General features: G+C 45.9%; 1 protein-coding gene across 1 annotated transcript in view; it reads right to left on the bottom strand.

Annotated features, from left to right (window-relative positions):
• insrb (insulin receptor b) overlaps positions 1–12,400 on the bottom strand; it is a 75,844-nt gene extending 63,444 nt beyond the window's left edge. The window contains exon 1 of the mRNA XM_076022835.1: positions 10,854–12,400. Coding sequence (XP_075878950.1) covers positions 10,854–10,947 — 94 coding nt within the window. The 5' untranslated portion in view covers positions 10,948–12,400. The remainder of the gene's footprint in view (positions 1–10,853) is intronic.
• Positions 12,401–13,635: the final 1,235 nt, after the last annotated feature.

Raw genomic sequence — 13,635 nt, forward strand, 5'->3', positions numbered from 1 at the left:
TTCCCCGACTTGGTTCTCTTCCATCTCATTCACACCTGGATTCAATGCTCAAGGCTCCTCCTGCATGAAGGAGCATTCAGTCGCAGTTCTGTTTATCACCCTGAGGGAACGTCATAGGACAGATGACGGCCCTCTGGAGTCTGGATCTGCTCTAGGTTTCTTCCCACAGGAGAGTTTTTCCCAGCCAGTGTCACACCTCGCTTGCTCTGGGGGCCCAGTTGGTTTTGCCTCCGATTGTACAATGTGCTTTGAGACGCCATTGGATGTGATTTAGCACCGTGCAAGAAAAAGTTGATTGATTGATTGATTGATTGATTGATTGATTGAAGGAAAGTGCACACGGACGAAACGCACTGGTGGGAATAAAAAGGAAAAATGAATAAAACATGATCGACAAGCTGCAATGAGGACTGCAAAACATAAAATGATGATAATGAATGGAATCAGGCTGACTGCTCCTTTACCTCCACCCACAGTGCAAGGCCGCCACATAAAGCCCAGCTAAACATTGTCGCAGGAGTAAAAAAATAAAAGGGAGAGAGACATGTGATGTGCACGCACGAACACACACACACACACACACACACACACACACACACACACACACACACACACACACACACACACACACACACACACACACACACACACACACACACACACACACACACACACACACACACGCGCACACGCGTGTCAACAACAATCCACTGGCATTAACATAACTAGGTCTGGCCTGAATGCTTCCATGCATAATGTTGTACCGGAGCAGCTGCTGACGTACACGGCAGGAATTTCACCAGAGGCGAGTATACGTGGTGGGCGTGTGTGTGTGTGTGTGTGTGTGTGTGTGTTGGGGCGTGGGGGCTGCGATGCCAAGTGCATACGTTGTCTTTGCGACAACTACAAAGAAGACGATTGCGACGGGGAAAAACCTCGGCTCCCAATGGGACACTGCTGCTGCTGCTCTTCTATCTTCCTTGGCTTCCAGGACGGAAGGTCGCGTTCCTAAAGTTCTGCGTCACAAGAGTGCACGTCATCGCCGTCGCCCCAACTCCCGACGTCAGCGGCCACGCGTGAGAACACGGCGTTCTCCAAACGAGTCGGAGGGGGCGGGGAGGGGAGTCGTACGTGCCGTGAAAGTCAACGCAACTTGGGCTAATTAGCGCTGAACTTTAAAGGCAGATGAAAGAAGATAAGGGCTGTTTGCATTTCGCTGCCGCTTCCATCGTATCGCCGCCACTTACGCACGTGTTTGTGCAGCCTTACGACAACGGTGACCCTCCTGCACGCCGCCTTTATTTACACGGAACAATGCGCCGCCGTCATCGAGTGTGTGTGACGCCGGAGTTTGTGCGCCACGACTGGAGGTGCTCGCCAATTTTTTTTTTTTTCCCCTCCCTCAGCTGTCATCCCACAGGCGGAACTTTGACCTTCTATTATGACGGGGGAACATAAAAAACAGGCCGTAAATCGCGACCTGCACCTGAACGCGCCCACGGACGGGCCTCGTGAATATTTTGTAAATGTGAACGGAGATGCAGGTCGCGGCAGTTGAAAGCGTTCCGTCGGGATTAACTTTGAAAGGTGCCCTCCCAACCCTCCCTTCTTGACTTCTTTTTCTTTTCTTTTTTTTTTCCAAAGGCCAGCGCTGAGTTGTCGAACGCTCAAAAGGTTCCCCAAATGCAAATCGTGAGCCAAAACCTTCTGTTTCTCATTTCAACCTTTGTCTCGAAACCTGCAATGATTAAAAATCATTAACCTCGTTCCCCGGTCTAACATCTACGATGGAGCGAGAGAGAAAAGAAAGGGAAAAACAAACCACCTGCAGCATCCTAAAAAAAAAGAAAAAAAGAAAACCCAAGCACAATGCTGTTGCTACCGTTGCTGGAGGAAAATCCAAATTCAAATTTGCGCAAATTAAAAACACATAAACGGGTGAAAATGAGGTTGGACGGAGCAGAAGCTGAAGTGTGTGTGTGTGTGTGTGTGTGTGTGTGTGTGTGTGTGTAGGGAGGAGGCGTGCGGCACGCTGCGAGCACAGCCAGTGCCGTCGCCATAGTAACCCATCTCAGGCCAGTTGATCGGGACAAAAACAGAGCCCCCCCCCCCAATACTCCACCCCCACCCTCCCTACAAAACACACACCATTCCATACCGCACCAGCCCAATAACTCATAACAGGGGACGTGCAGACACACACACACACACAGGCTCGCACACACACACGGACGGACACAGGACGCAGGCTCGGCGACTGAGTGCCGCTGTTGTTTACCGCCGCGTGCAGGTGTACATGTTTAGGCGTCACTTAGGGCCCCAGCTGGAGCAGCTCTGGCCTAATAAGAGAGGGGGGGGGGCACACACAAAAAAAATAAAAGAGGAGGGGGAGGTGGGACGCAGAGGTGACAAATAGACGGTGTTCACACCTTTAAGAGGTTGGAAACAGGAGGCTTTCCCACCCATACGGAGCCAGATTAGCAGGTGTGTGTGTGTGTGTGTGTGTGTGAGCAGTGTGTGTGTGTGTGTGTTGTGTGTTAAGACACGTTCACAGGTTGTGCGGGACCTGCAGTGAGAAAGAAAAACACACCGGTGGATGAGAGTGAACCCTCTCACCCCCGGCGTACAAACAGGCAAAAGGGACCGAGGGGGAGAGAGAGAGAGAGAGAGAGAGAGAGAGAGAGAGAAAGAGAGAGAGAGAGAGAGAGAGAGAAAGAGAGAGAGAGAGAGAGAGAGAGAGGGAGAGAGCCACAGGGGCGTGACGGCGATGAAAACATCCTCAAAACTCCCAGAGCCATGGCTCCATTTTCAGGAGAATGAGGGAAACGTTTGACGAATTTGAGGAAATACGCTGGAACTCATCTGTCGCAACCGAAGGAGCAGAGCAGGTTCCCAACTGACTGTCAAGGTGCTGTCATGCAAATTCTGTCTACACAAACCACGCCGGACGTGTAGATACAGGCAGAGACCCCGCGTGGTCTGAGCCCCAGGTGGAAAAGAAGACACATTGGTGTGAACAGGGAAAATGGGATCACAAATAAATTCAAATGCACATTTTAGCAGCAGTGCCTCGATAAACATTTAACGTCGCAAACGAAGCACCTCCCAGACAAGACAAATGACATCGTCATTGAATCACTGTGATCAATATACTTGAAGTGTCATGATTGTGTTTCCAAAAAAAAAGAGTCTTATCTTCAATGATGACAGGTGTACGCTATGATGCAAATTCTTTTTTTTTTTTTTTTTAATTCATCTCCATATTTGCCTACATGGAGTTTCCACAGTCGGCTGAAACGCAGGGGGGGGGGGGGGCAGCGCGATAGCTTCTAACTCCTCGGCTGGATAAACGCTGGCCGAGGCAAGCCAGATGCTTTACATCATTTTCTCGCAGAGACGTTTCTGAACAGCTGTTTACCATGCAAGGTTGAACTACAAAGAAAGAAAGTCGATTTAGACATACGGCGAAGGCCTTGAACGTGTTTATTTAAAAAAAAAAAAGATATACATATATATATAAGAAGAACAAAAACAGGACGATTCCACTTCATCAACTCTTGAAAAACGACTCTTTCCCAAAAACTTTCAGGGGTTCCTGAACAACAGAAAAATACAATACGTTTACGGGGAGGATGCAGCTGTGATGAATTGATGGGAGATGGATGAGTACATGTGAATATGTATATATGTATGTGTGCAGGTAGGTAGATGTTCTTATGCTTATGTAGATTCATGTATGTATGTATGTATGTATGTATGTATGTATGTATGTGACTCAAAATCAAATTTATATAGCACCTTTCATACATAAAATACATAGTGTACATATATACATACATACAAAAACACTGGCTTCTTCTCACTCCTTTTCAAATGAGTCACTGGTTGTCTTTCTGTCAGTTTCAAGCTGTCACTAAAACCCAGTTAAAAACTAATTTTTTTTCATGCTGGCATTTTACACATAGCCACTGACTGAACTGCTGCTTATTGGTTTCACAATTGTGTTTTAATTAAGTTTCACCAATTTTGCATTTTATTTTTTATTTTTTATAATTGCGCATTTGCAGTAAAGTTGTGTTTCAACTATGTTTTATTAGTATTGCTTTTATCATGTTTTACTCTGGAAAGCACCGTGTGCACCGTTTGTGCTGTGTGTAAAGTGCTATATAAATAAATTTGATTGAATGATTGACTGTTTCAATAATTCTGCTTCCTTAAATTTTTTTGCTATATGATTCTATGTTATGGAATTCCTTGATAGCACTTAGGAAGCATCGTCATCGGGACTCGGCCTCTGCTCCGACATCCAAAAGGCCCCTGGAGAGAACCCCACCCCCACCCCCCACCCCCCTTCATCCTACCCCAACCCCCTCCGCTGCTGATCCCAACCCCAGCGTTGCACGGCCAGGCCAGCTCAACTCCCCATTTGACGGCGTGAAGTCACTGGCGGTTAAAATAGGCCAGATCCAAACAGCAACCGGGGGGACTATCAAACAAGATAGTTGCGGCATGGTGTAACGCCGCTCTCTCTTTGTGTTGCTGTGTTGTGCGTGATTCCCACACCCCGGCCGTTCCCTCGCAGCTCCGCCGCATTTCTGCGCAGTGAGCCCACGTTTACATAAAAAGCACGCTGCGGTCCTCTCCCCATCTGGTAGGGAGGCGGTGTTGGGGGGCAAGCGAGCGCAGGCTACGTATTAAATTAAGCGCGGACACATAGTTAACCTAATATGACACAGAGTTGGACGGGGAGAACTTCTTTTTGCCATAAGCGGGAGATTTACTAGTGGGTTATTGGAGGGTAAAGGGTGCCAACTATTTGGAGAATGGATTCAGACGTTTGAGAAAGTCTTAAATTAAGTTTACTCTGGCTTTTTTCTTTGGGGGGGGGCAATGTTTTAATTGGAGAGAACAACTTACTTTCGGCTTTTTTACAACAAGTAATGCTCTACAGCTGCTCTCCTGATCAAAGGGCTTCTAATGGAGTGTGTTAGTAAGCACCAAAATAGGAAGTAGGGAGTGGGCTTTACAGCTCGCCTGAGTGTAATCGACTATTAAGTGACTGCTGAGATTGTTGTCAGGCACTGACGGAGGCTGAGAAACGCCCCCTGTCTCCGACCTCTGAGGACGTGTCAGAATAATGTATATTATGGTAAAAAAAAAAAAAAAAAGGACGGAAATCGGTAACACGGCTGTCCTAGCAGCGTCGCGCTTACTTTGTAATGTAAAACAACGGAACAACAGAATCCTATGTATCGCTACAGCCATTTGACTCGACTGAAGGAGAACTATACTATACTGTGGCATTCTACAAGGTGATGGCCGACTTTTTAAACTGCCAGGAAAGTGGAACGCAAAGGCAGCCTTACAGAAGTTGAAAGTTGGCGTCGTAAAAAGATGAGTGCAGAGGAAGGGATGTTCCGCGGAGGGGGACCCCAGCACTTCATTTCCTGTGCTAGTACATATTGTCTTCCTGGCCAACACTCCTGATGCAACACACAGCTGGCACAGCTTCACTTCATAACCCCGACCGTCTCCTCGGGCTCCACACACGACGACTTCCCAGACTCACCAGAGCCGACGTCTCACAGGCACACCTGCTTCACCCGGACTGCAGTTTGCTCGGTGATAAAATCGCACATTCGTTTTTAATGGGTTGATATCTAAGATTCCAAGTGTTGCATTGGCTTGTTTTCATACTTTATCAGAAGAAAGCAACCGCAGTTGAATAAACTGATTGTGTGGTTGATATTGAGTTAATTAAAGATCTAAATTCAACAGATCATTTGACAGGACAAAAGTGCTTCAAGCAATAACACTATAATAGCAGTAATAATAGCTGTGAGAGGGCGTGTTTGGTGCGGGTTATGTTTTCTGACAGTTGAATACAAACAAAAAAAGTCGCGCTGATAGATCAAACGTTCCCTGAACAAAACATTCTGCATATGTACTGAGAGACATTTCAGAGATTTGTCCATTTATAGTTTCCAGTGCACTTTCATATTAACAATAATTTAATTTCATTATTTTATATAAGGTTTTTGAAAGAAAACTGTTCTTGTTTAAGAACAAATAATAAATATGTAACTATTATTCTGACAATTTAGACTTTCAATAGATTTAGTTATCATCGGTTACCATAATGCTGTTGCCACAATGTGTTCTTTTGATGAATCGGACTTGTGGTGGGTAAAGGGAACCCGTCAAGGAACAGGGAGCTCGTGGTAACAGGCAGCCGACTCTTGAACCTGCCACGCTATTACAAACTGTTCTCATGCACAGCCACCACCTCTGGACACACACACACACACACACACACACACACACACACACACACACACACACACACACACACACACACACACACACACACACACACACACACACACACCCCGGAAATGTGCAGGTCAAGAGCTGAGACATGAGATGGTGCAGACAGCGCGGGGTGGCCGGAGCGCATACTGATGTACGTGTCAACACGACAAACGCACATGCACAGGCACCTACACGGTGAGCCACTTCAAACACATTCCACAGCGTGCACAGCATTGTTGGAAAAAACCGCAGTGCACTTTCGGATGGAGGGTGCCCGACACTCAGACAGACAGAGACGGATGGGATCTTTTTTTTTTTTTTTTTCGTCTCCCCCGCTCTGATTCCACCAATGAAATGTTTCATCACACTAATAAACTAATAACCTCTCACAAAGGAAAGAAGTACTTTAATTTCAGATTTCCAGAGCCAAATATCCAGGAGTCCCCCCCGCCCCCGACCCAGCCAACACTCACTCACTCACTCACATACACGTGGGCTAGGAAGCATACAGACTGGGGAGGTTGGGGGGTGGGGGGGGGGGGCATACATAACAGCACATGCATGCACACATGAACACCACTTTCTAACAGAGCTGTGCTTACAAGCCTGAGAGGAACAAGAAAGGGGCACGGCGCTCAGTTGCACAACTTGTTTTCCGCAAGCTTGAGGAGACGGGAGACAGCTCAGCGGTTACTTCAGAAAACTCTTCACTGATAACCACACCAAACACTCCTCCCTCGCGCAGAAAACACAAAACATAAACAAAAACCTGGCAAAAAAAAAATCCTACTACTAAAAAGCCAGGCCGCTCACTTCAGACACCGCGAGGATTCGAAACGAAAAATATCGGAATTCTCATTCAACCCTATTAGGTGTAAACACACAAGAAGCACCAAATATGGTCACTTCCCTGAGAATATAGTACATGTGGAACCAGAACCAGCCAATGACATGTACCCCACTTCCGGAGATATAGAGTGAGTGAGAGAGAGAGAAGGAGAAAGAGGAGGGGAGGGGGTACCAGCAGCCCCATCTCATAAGAGCCCCTTCCAGGGGCCCCTGTTCTGTCTACATACATGCGCTGTGTAAAGTAGCGAGAACATTTCCTTTGAACCCGGCCGCTGGAAACCGAGGATCCACAACATGTGACAATTTAAAGGCACGCCGTAATGGCGCTTTTCCTGCAACAGCTGGAACGCCAGTGATATACTGAAAGCTTCACTGGGAGGTGGGGAGCTTCTCACAGAGGTCTTGACACTTATTTTCAACCAACTGTTCTTTGCTTGGACCCCGCGTACTGGGTTTGTGTACTCAAACATGTCGCAAAATTGTGCAACGCACCGTCTAAAACACCCGTCTCCAAAGCACAAATGTAGGCCAAAGGTCGAGGCTGCTATGAACAGGTAGAATGGGTGCTGGTGGCAGTGCGCCTCCGTTCCAGTCATTGTTTAGCCGTGGCATTAAAAGTAGAGATGCACCGATCCATTTTTTTCACTTCCGATACCGATACCGATATCTGAAGTTTAGTATCGGCCGATACCGATCCGATATCGATACAGAAAAACAGCATTGAATCACCTAACAAATTATGTCTTGTTGTTTAGAAAAAAAAATGTCTTTTTGTGCAAGGCAATGTCAGACTTTCCTCATTTTCTAAAAACAAATACAATGATCCAGATTTACTGAAAGACTTATTTAATACTGTGTACCAGTACAGTAATTCAAAACAAACAAATCGCTTCACTAGCTTTGTCAAAGTCAAACATGAAAAAAAAAAATATAATAAATATCTCCCTGTTCAGTCAGTGCAATTAGGAGTATAACACAAAATGTAAAATGAAAGAGAAGCTGAAACTGAGAAAAAAATAAAACTATAACTTAACTATCTCGGTCAAACAACATGAAAAAGGAACAAACCCTCTTTAAAATGGTTCAGTCAGTGCAATTAGGAATTCAAAGTGTAATGTAAAATAAATAGTAAAGGAGCTGAAATTGAGAAACAAAATAGCTTCATTAGCTTGAATGGCAGATATTCAAGGTAAACAGCAATCGGCTATAGTGTAGTGCAATTGTGCAAACCGAACTTTAACACCCATTATAAAACCAGCTGAATAACATAATAGCTTCAATAGCTGGGTAAAAAATAAAATAAAAAATAAAATCAGTGCGGTAACGTGTTTTTTTCCCCACATGCAACGGCATCACTCACAGCGGGCTGAGAGAGAAGTCCCTTGTTGACTACCAGCTGTATGTGCGACGCAGCCCACACTACGCACTCCCATGTTGTCCATCGCCTTTCTCATGTTGCTGGCATTGTCCCTCACAATCACATGGACTTTGCTCAACGGAATTTGCCACTTGTCAAACATATCCTTCAGGCTAGCGGCAATTGCCTCGCTCGTGTGTGACCCACGAAAGTTTGCTGTATTTAAAATTGCACTGTGTGGAACGAAACTCTCATCCAGCCAGTGTGCTGTTAAACTCAAAAGTGACACGGGGAAACGTCGGAGCTCCAGATATCGGTTGTAAAGCTAAACGCTTTGACATACTTTATGTCCTCCAGTGTGTGTATCGGAACATTAACGGTGCAGATATTGCACGTAGCCGTGGAGTTTGATGGCTGAGGTAATGTAAAGTAGTTCCAGACGGCGGATCCTTTCGCTCGCTCCACTTTGAAAACCGTGTCAACTGCGTCAACTGCACGGCCGCTGCTCTGTCGCTGACGTCACTCGCATCACACAGCATAGAAATACACAGAACGGAACTGCTCCTATGGATCGGGCCATTGGATCGGCTCATTGTCACCGATACCCGATCTAGAATTTTATTCAATATCGGATCCGATACCGATCCCTGTATCGGATCGGTGCATCCCTAATTAAAAGGATAATGATTTCCTCAGGAATGTTTATCCAGTCACAGAGCAACAAGACAACAGCGGCACAATAAAGATCACATGGAAGCCCTATCTGCTGTTTTCACCTCTTCGGTCCTCCAGACAAGGACTTTATCAAGGTCCCACGGAGATAATGTGACTTTCGTTGTCATGGAATTCACTTCAGGAAAGCCAGTTTATTTATAAAGGCTGCACTGTGAACAACGAATTAGCCATACAGTGCATGTCCAGACTGGAACGTGCATAAGCAAACTGTCCCCCCGTCAACGAAAACAGGCAACTATCCATTTCCCAGTGTCTGTCCCGATTACCTCAAATGCCACAACCGCCAATAATAACCACACCAGCGACAACAATTAAATTCCCCCGTAGCAAATTGTCCACTGATATCGCGTTTTAACGAGAGGTCATTAAGCGGTTTAGAGCGGGATCGTTATCTCCCTCGGAGAGACGGCGTGGCTCTGTCCGGATTGAGACTTTTATTATTGATTTATTGTTATGATAATACAGACCTAAACTCATTCATAAAACCCAGAGGCGGAGCAGCAGCAGCAACAACAACAACAACAACACGGTGCCACGAAAAGTATTCTCCGGCGAGGAAGACGCCCTGATCTGGTGCTCAGGAGCAAAGGAGGCTAATCCAGGACCTATAAAGAGACTTCTTAGCGTCGGTGGCTAATTTGTTTGCGTGTGTGTGCGTGGTGTGAGTGAGTACGGGTGTTTTGTGTTTGTTTTTTCTTCTTCTAATGTGTGTGTGTGTGTGCGTGTGTGTGTGTGTGCGTGTGTGTGTGTGTGTGTGTGTGTGTGTGTGTGTGTGTGTGTGTGTGTGGCCATGCGAGGCCTGGCTGTCGGCTCTATGGGGCCAACCAATCCTGCTACTCCCAGTTTAGACTCGCTGCAAGCGGACCACAGCCGCCCGCTAACAGGGGGACTGGCGTGACCCAGGGGCGGCGTGAAGCCGAGCCGAGCCCAGCCCGCTGGAATCGAATATGACCCTTCTTACAGTGTGGGGAGTGCGGGGGGGAGGAAGGCGGAGATTATCGTTCGCGCCGACATCGATTATCGGCCGCCACGCCTCGACTGAAAAGCAAACAGAAAGAAAGAAAAAGAATCCAAGCCCCCTAGTAGAGACTCCGGATGCCATGCGCCGAGCGAGGAATGCGAGGGTCCGCGTGACTGACATTAAAATCGTTAAGGGAAAAAACAAATTGTAGGCGCTAAATTGTACAAACATCGAAACAACGTCCGTGGGTGACTTTGCATCTGTCGAGTGATTCGAACAATATTTCACATTTTTAAGTGTTCACGCCGATAATATACAAAACCCTTATCGTATATGAAGATGGTAGATTTACTCACAATGATGCAATAAGCGTTATTTATTCATCTATTTTTTTTATTATTATTTTTTTTTTTTTATTATTATTTTTTTACAAATGAACGCTTGCAGCATCGCGCGATTTACGACTATCGTGGCGCAGCGATCGTAAAAAAATAATAATAATAATACGACAATTTTTGCTGCATGTAAACACGCACACTAAAATAATCTGTTTATCCCGTTTGCATCATTGGTATTTGGATGCGTCAACAAAGAGCAACATGAATAAGGGGAGGTAAAAACCGTAGAAGGAGGACTTACTTTCGCCGTTGATTAGTCCACACTGGCATATGATGCAGGTGCCGAGGATAAACAACACGAGTTGTGCTCGCAGCCTCAACGTCCACCGCCTCATTTTGGCTCGAGGGTGAAGTTTCGCACTCTTGAATCTTCCGAGTTTTCTCACCCCCTCAAAAGAAGTTTTTAAAAAATCTAAAAAGTTTTAAATAATAACTTAAAACTGAGGTCCGATTCAACGTTGCCCCCCGTCTGCCAGGGGGTTGTTGGGTAATAAATTCAGGAGAATCTTCCCAACCCAGTTTGTTGTGAGCGTGTGTGAAGCAGACCACTAAATAACGTGATCCTGCGTTCTGGCAACACAAGTGCGAGTAAAGATCTTCATTTTCCAGAAGTGGAAGCGACAGTCCCCGTTCATCTGTTTAACTGTGCTGCTCCGCTCGATCGAAAATATAGGAAATAACAGTAATATGATGAATGATATCCCACACGTGGGTGTTTGAAGGGGCTAGTTTTCAGAGGTCCTCTGGCCCCGGGCTCGTGTTCTCTATGGCGCCCAGTTCCAACGAGGGAAGACCACCTAAAAGCGGGAGAAAAAGGGGAAATATTTCCCTTGTGATGTAAATGACCGGGTCCCTCCAGTGAGGCTCAAGTTATGGATGTCGTCGAGGAGGGGAGTTGGCAGGGTCTGCGCCCTCTCTTGTGAAGTCCGCGGCTCTTTTATTTACGAGCCCGTTTGCTGGTATCTTCTGAGAAAAGTCATCCTTTAAAAAAAGAAGAAGAAGAAGAAGAAGACGGAAGCGGAGCACATCCCAGGAAACTCCACCGGTGCAGGAAGGTGGGGAGATAGGGAGAAAAAACGTGCAGCTTTCTCCACACTACGACCTTCCTCTGAACTCCTTCACCTCCACTGACCGCCACGCCGCGAACGCAGAAGAAGAAGAAGAAGAAGAAGAAATGGTCACAAAACGGCGACCAAATATGGGATAAAGGACGATGAAACTAGCAACGTGGGAGGCGAAGCGAACTGACTTTACCCCCCCAGGGAAAAAAAAGAAATCCTGTGCCGAGGAGACGACGACGACGACCAGGCTCGGTTTTCTGTCCTTACACGTTGTGCCCCGGAGTGAGACAACTCCAGTACGCAGCCCGTTCCTTTTTCTCGGATTAACGTTAGCTGCTGCTGCTGCTGGTGGTGGTGGTGGTGGTGGTGCTGGAGGAGGTGTGGGGGCAGCTAACGGTAGCTAGCTAATCCAAAACAAACGAGGTTTCATGGTCGGCAGCGGTGAAACGTTTACAAAAAACACGCGGATGCAGGCTCGCAAATCCCGTCTTCGACCAGTGGGAAAAGGAGAACCGACGAGGTGAACAAACCGCAAAAAAGACGGGTCAAGTGTAGAAACAAAACAACAACAACAAAAAAAAAACTTGGATTCCCGTTTCGTTTAGCGATGGCTCTCCTTCAGGTTCCCCCCTCTTTCCGTCTCTCTCTGAGTCTCTCCGCCAGTAAACAAGCCTGCCAGTCAACTCAGCTGGGCGACACTCGGACTTTGGCAAAACCCGGGACGGAGCGGATCCGCTGCTTCTCCGCGAGAGACGCCCGGATGTAAAGTGTCTGAGCCCGGGCTGCCGCTGGTGTCGTAACACCGGTGTTCTTTGTCAGAGGAGGGGGGGAAGCAAGTAAACACAGCAATACAGCGTTTGGTTCGTATTATACGCAGACAACTGTTTGGTATTCGGAGAACCATTATGTGCAAACATGAACTTGTGATCTCCAAAATGTAAGGTTTATTAAATAGATGCATGATATGAAATTTTCAAGATGCTCCAGGATTTTGCGCAGAAGCACTTGAACTTAAAATGACATTTTAGGTGCGAAATAGACAGTTTGGAGTCTGCGTCTACAGCAATAAATTTAAAATAATAGAAAATAAGTTATTTATTCATTTATTGTTTTTGAGACTGAACAACAGTCTCAAATGTGGGTTAAATGCATTTAACCCACATTATGCAAACCTGAAAAGAAAATTTGTTTAAAAAAAAAAAAATCTGCTGCTTTTCTCTCCCCATTAGTTTATTAACCCAGACATGGTAAAATAGAAAATAGCTCTCAGGTGACAACACCGTTACTCTACAGAAGCGCTTTAAAGTGCGCTACATTTTTTTCAGTGTCAGAAAATTAAATAAGTGACAAAACATGCAGCCTACCTACCGGTCTGACTAATTGCAGGGATCGTTTTTATGAATGAATTTATGGAACATTACCAGAAACATTTTCAGCATTTAATAAATAATAAAACTAAAACCATGACCACTTATAAAAAATAAAAAATAAACCCTGAGGGGAAGATGATGTCATTCCTGGTTTATACCACTGCCCAAACTTGCATTCATCAAGAACCAGGAGTCATGCAACATCCCCGTAAACTACTGTGCACGTTCACCCGACCAGCTTTGTCTTGATGATTTTTCCTTTATTAAATCCAACACCTTTCCTGGTTTTATACTGTCACTCATAGGTGATATTTGTAGACAAATAGAAGTCACTCTGAGTCATAGACCTGGGTAAATATTACTCACTGCCTCAGCCCTGCAGCCAGGAAGTTACAATACCTGCCTGCAGTGCGGAAGGTACACGTAGTTCCTTCAGATTTGCCCAGCAAATATCCAAATGAAAATGGAAAAGATGTCCTGCGCACAAAAAAAACACCTCAAAGGCCTCGACACCTGCAGGGCGTCTGAAGGTTCTCACATTCCTCTCCTTAATAATTGACCTAGAAAAGAGTGGAACATTTCCTTCTTGTTT

Source organism: Nelusetta ayraudi, unplaced genomic scaffold, assembly GCF_046127955.1.
Source record: "Nelusetta ayraudi isolate G7.1 ecotype Tasmania unplaced genomic scaffold, CSIRO-AGI_Nayr_v1 ptg000013l, whole genome shotgun sequence".
In the NCBI taxonomy this organism is placed as follows: Eukaryota; Metazoa; Chordata; class Actinopteri; order Tetraodontiformes; family Monacanthidae; genus Nelusetta; species Nelusetta ayraudi.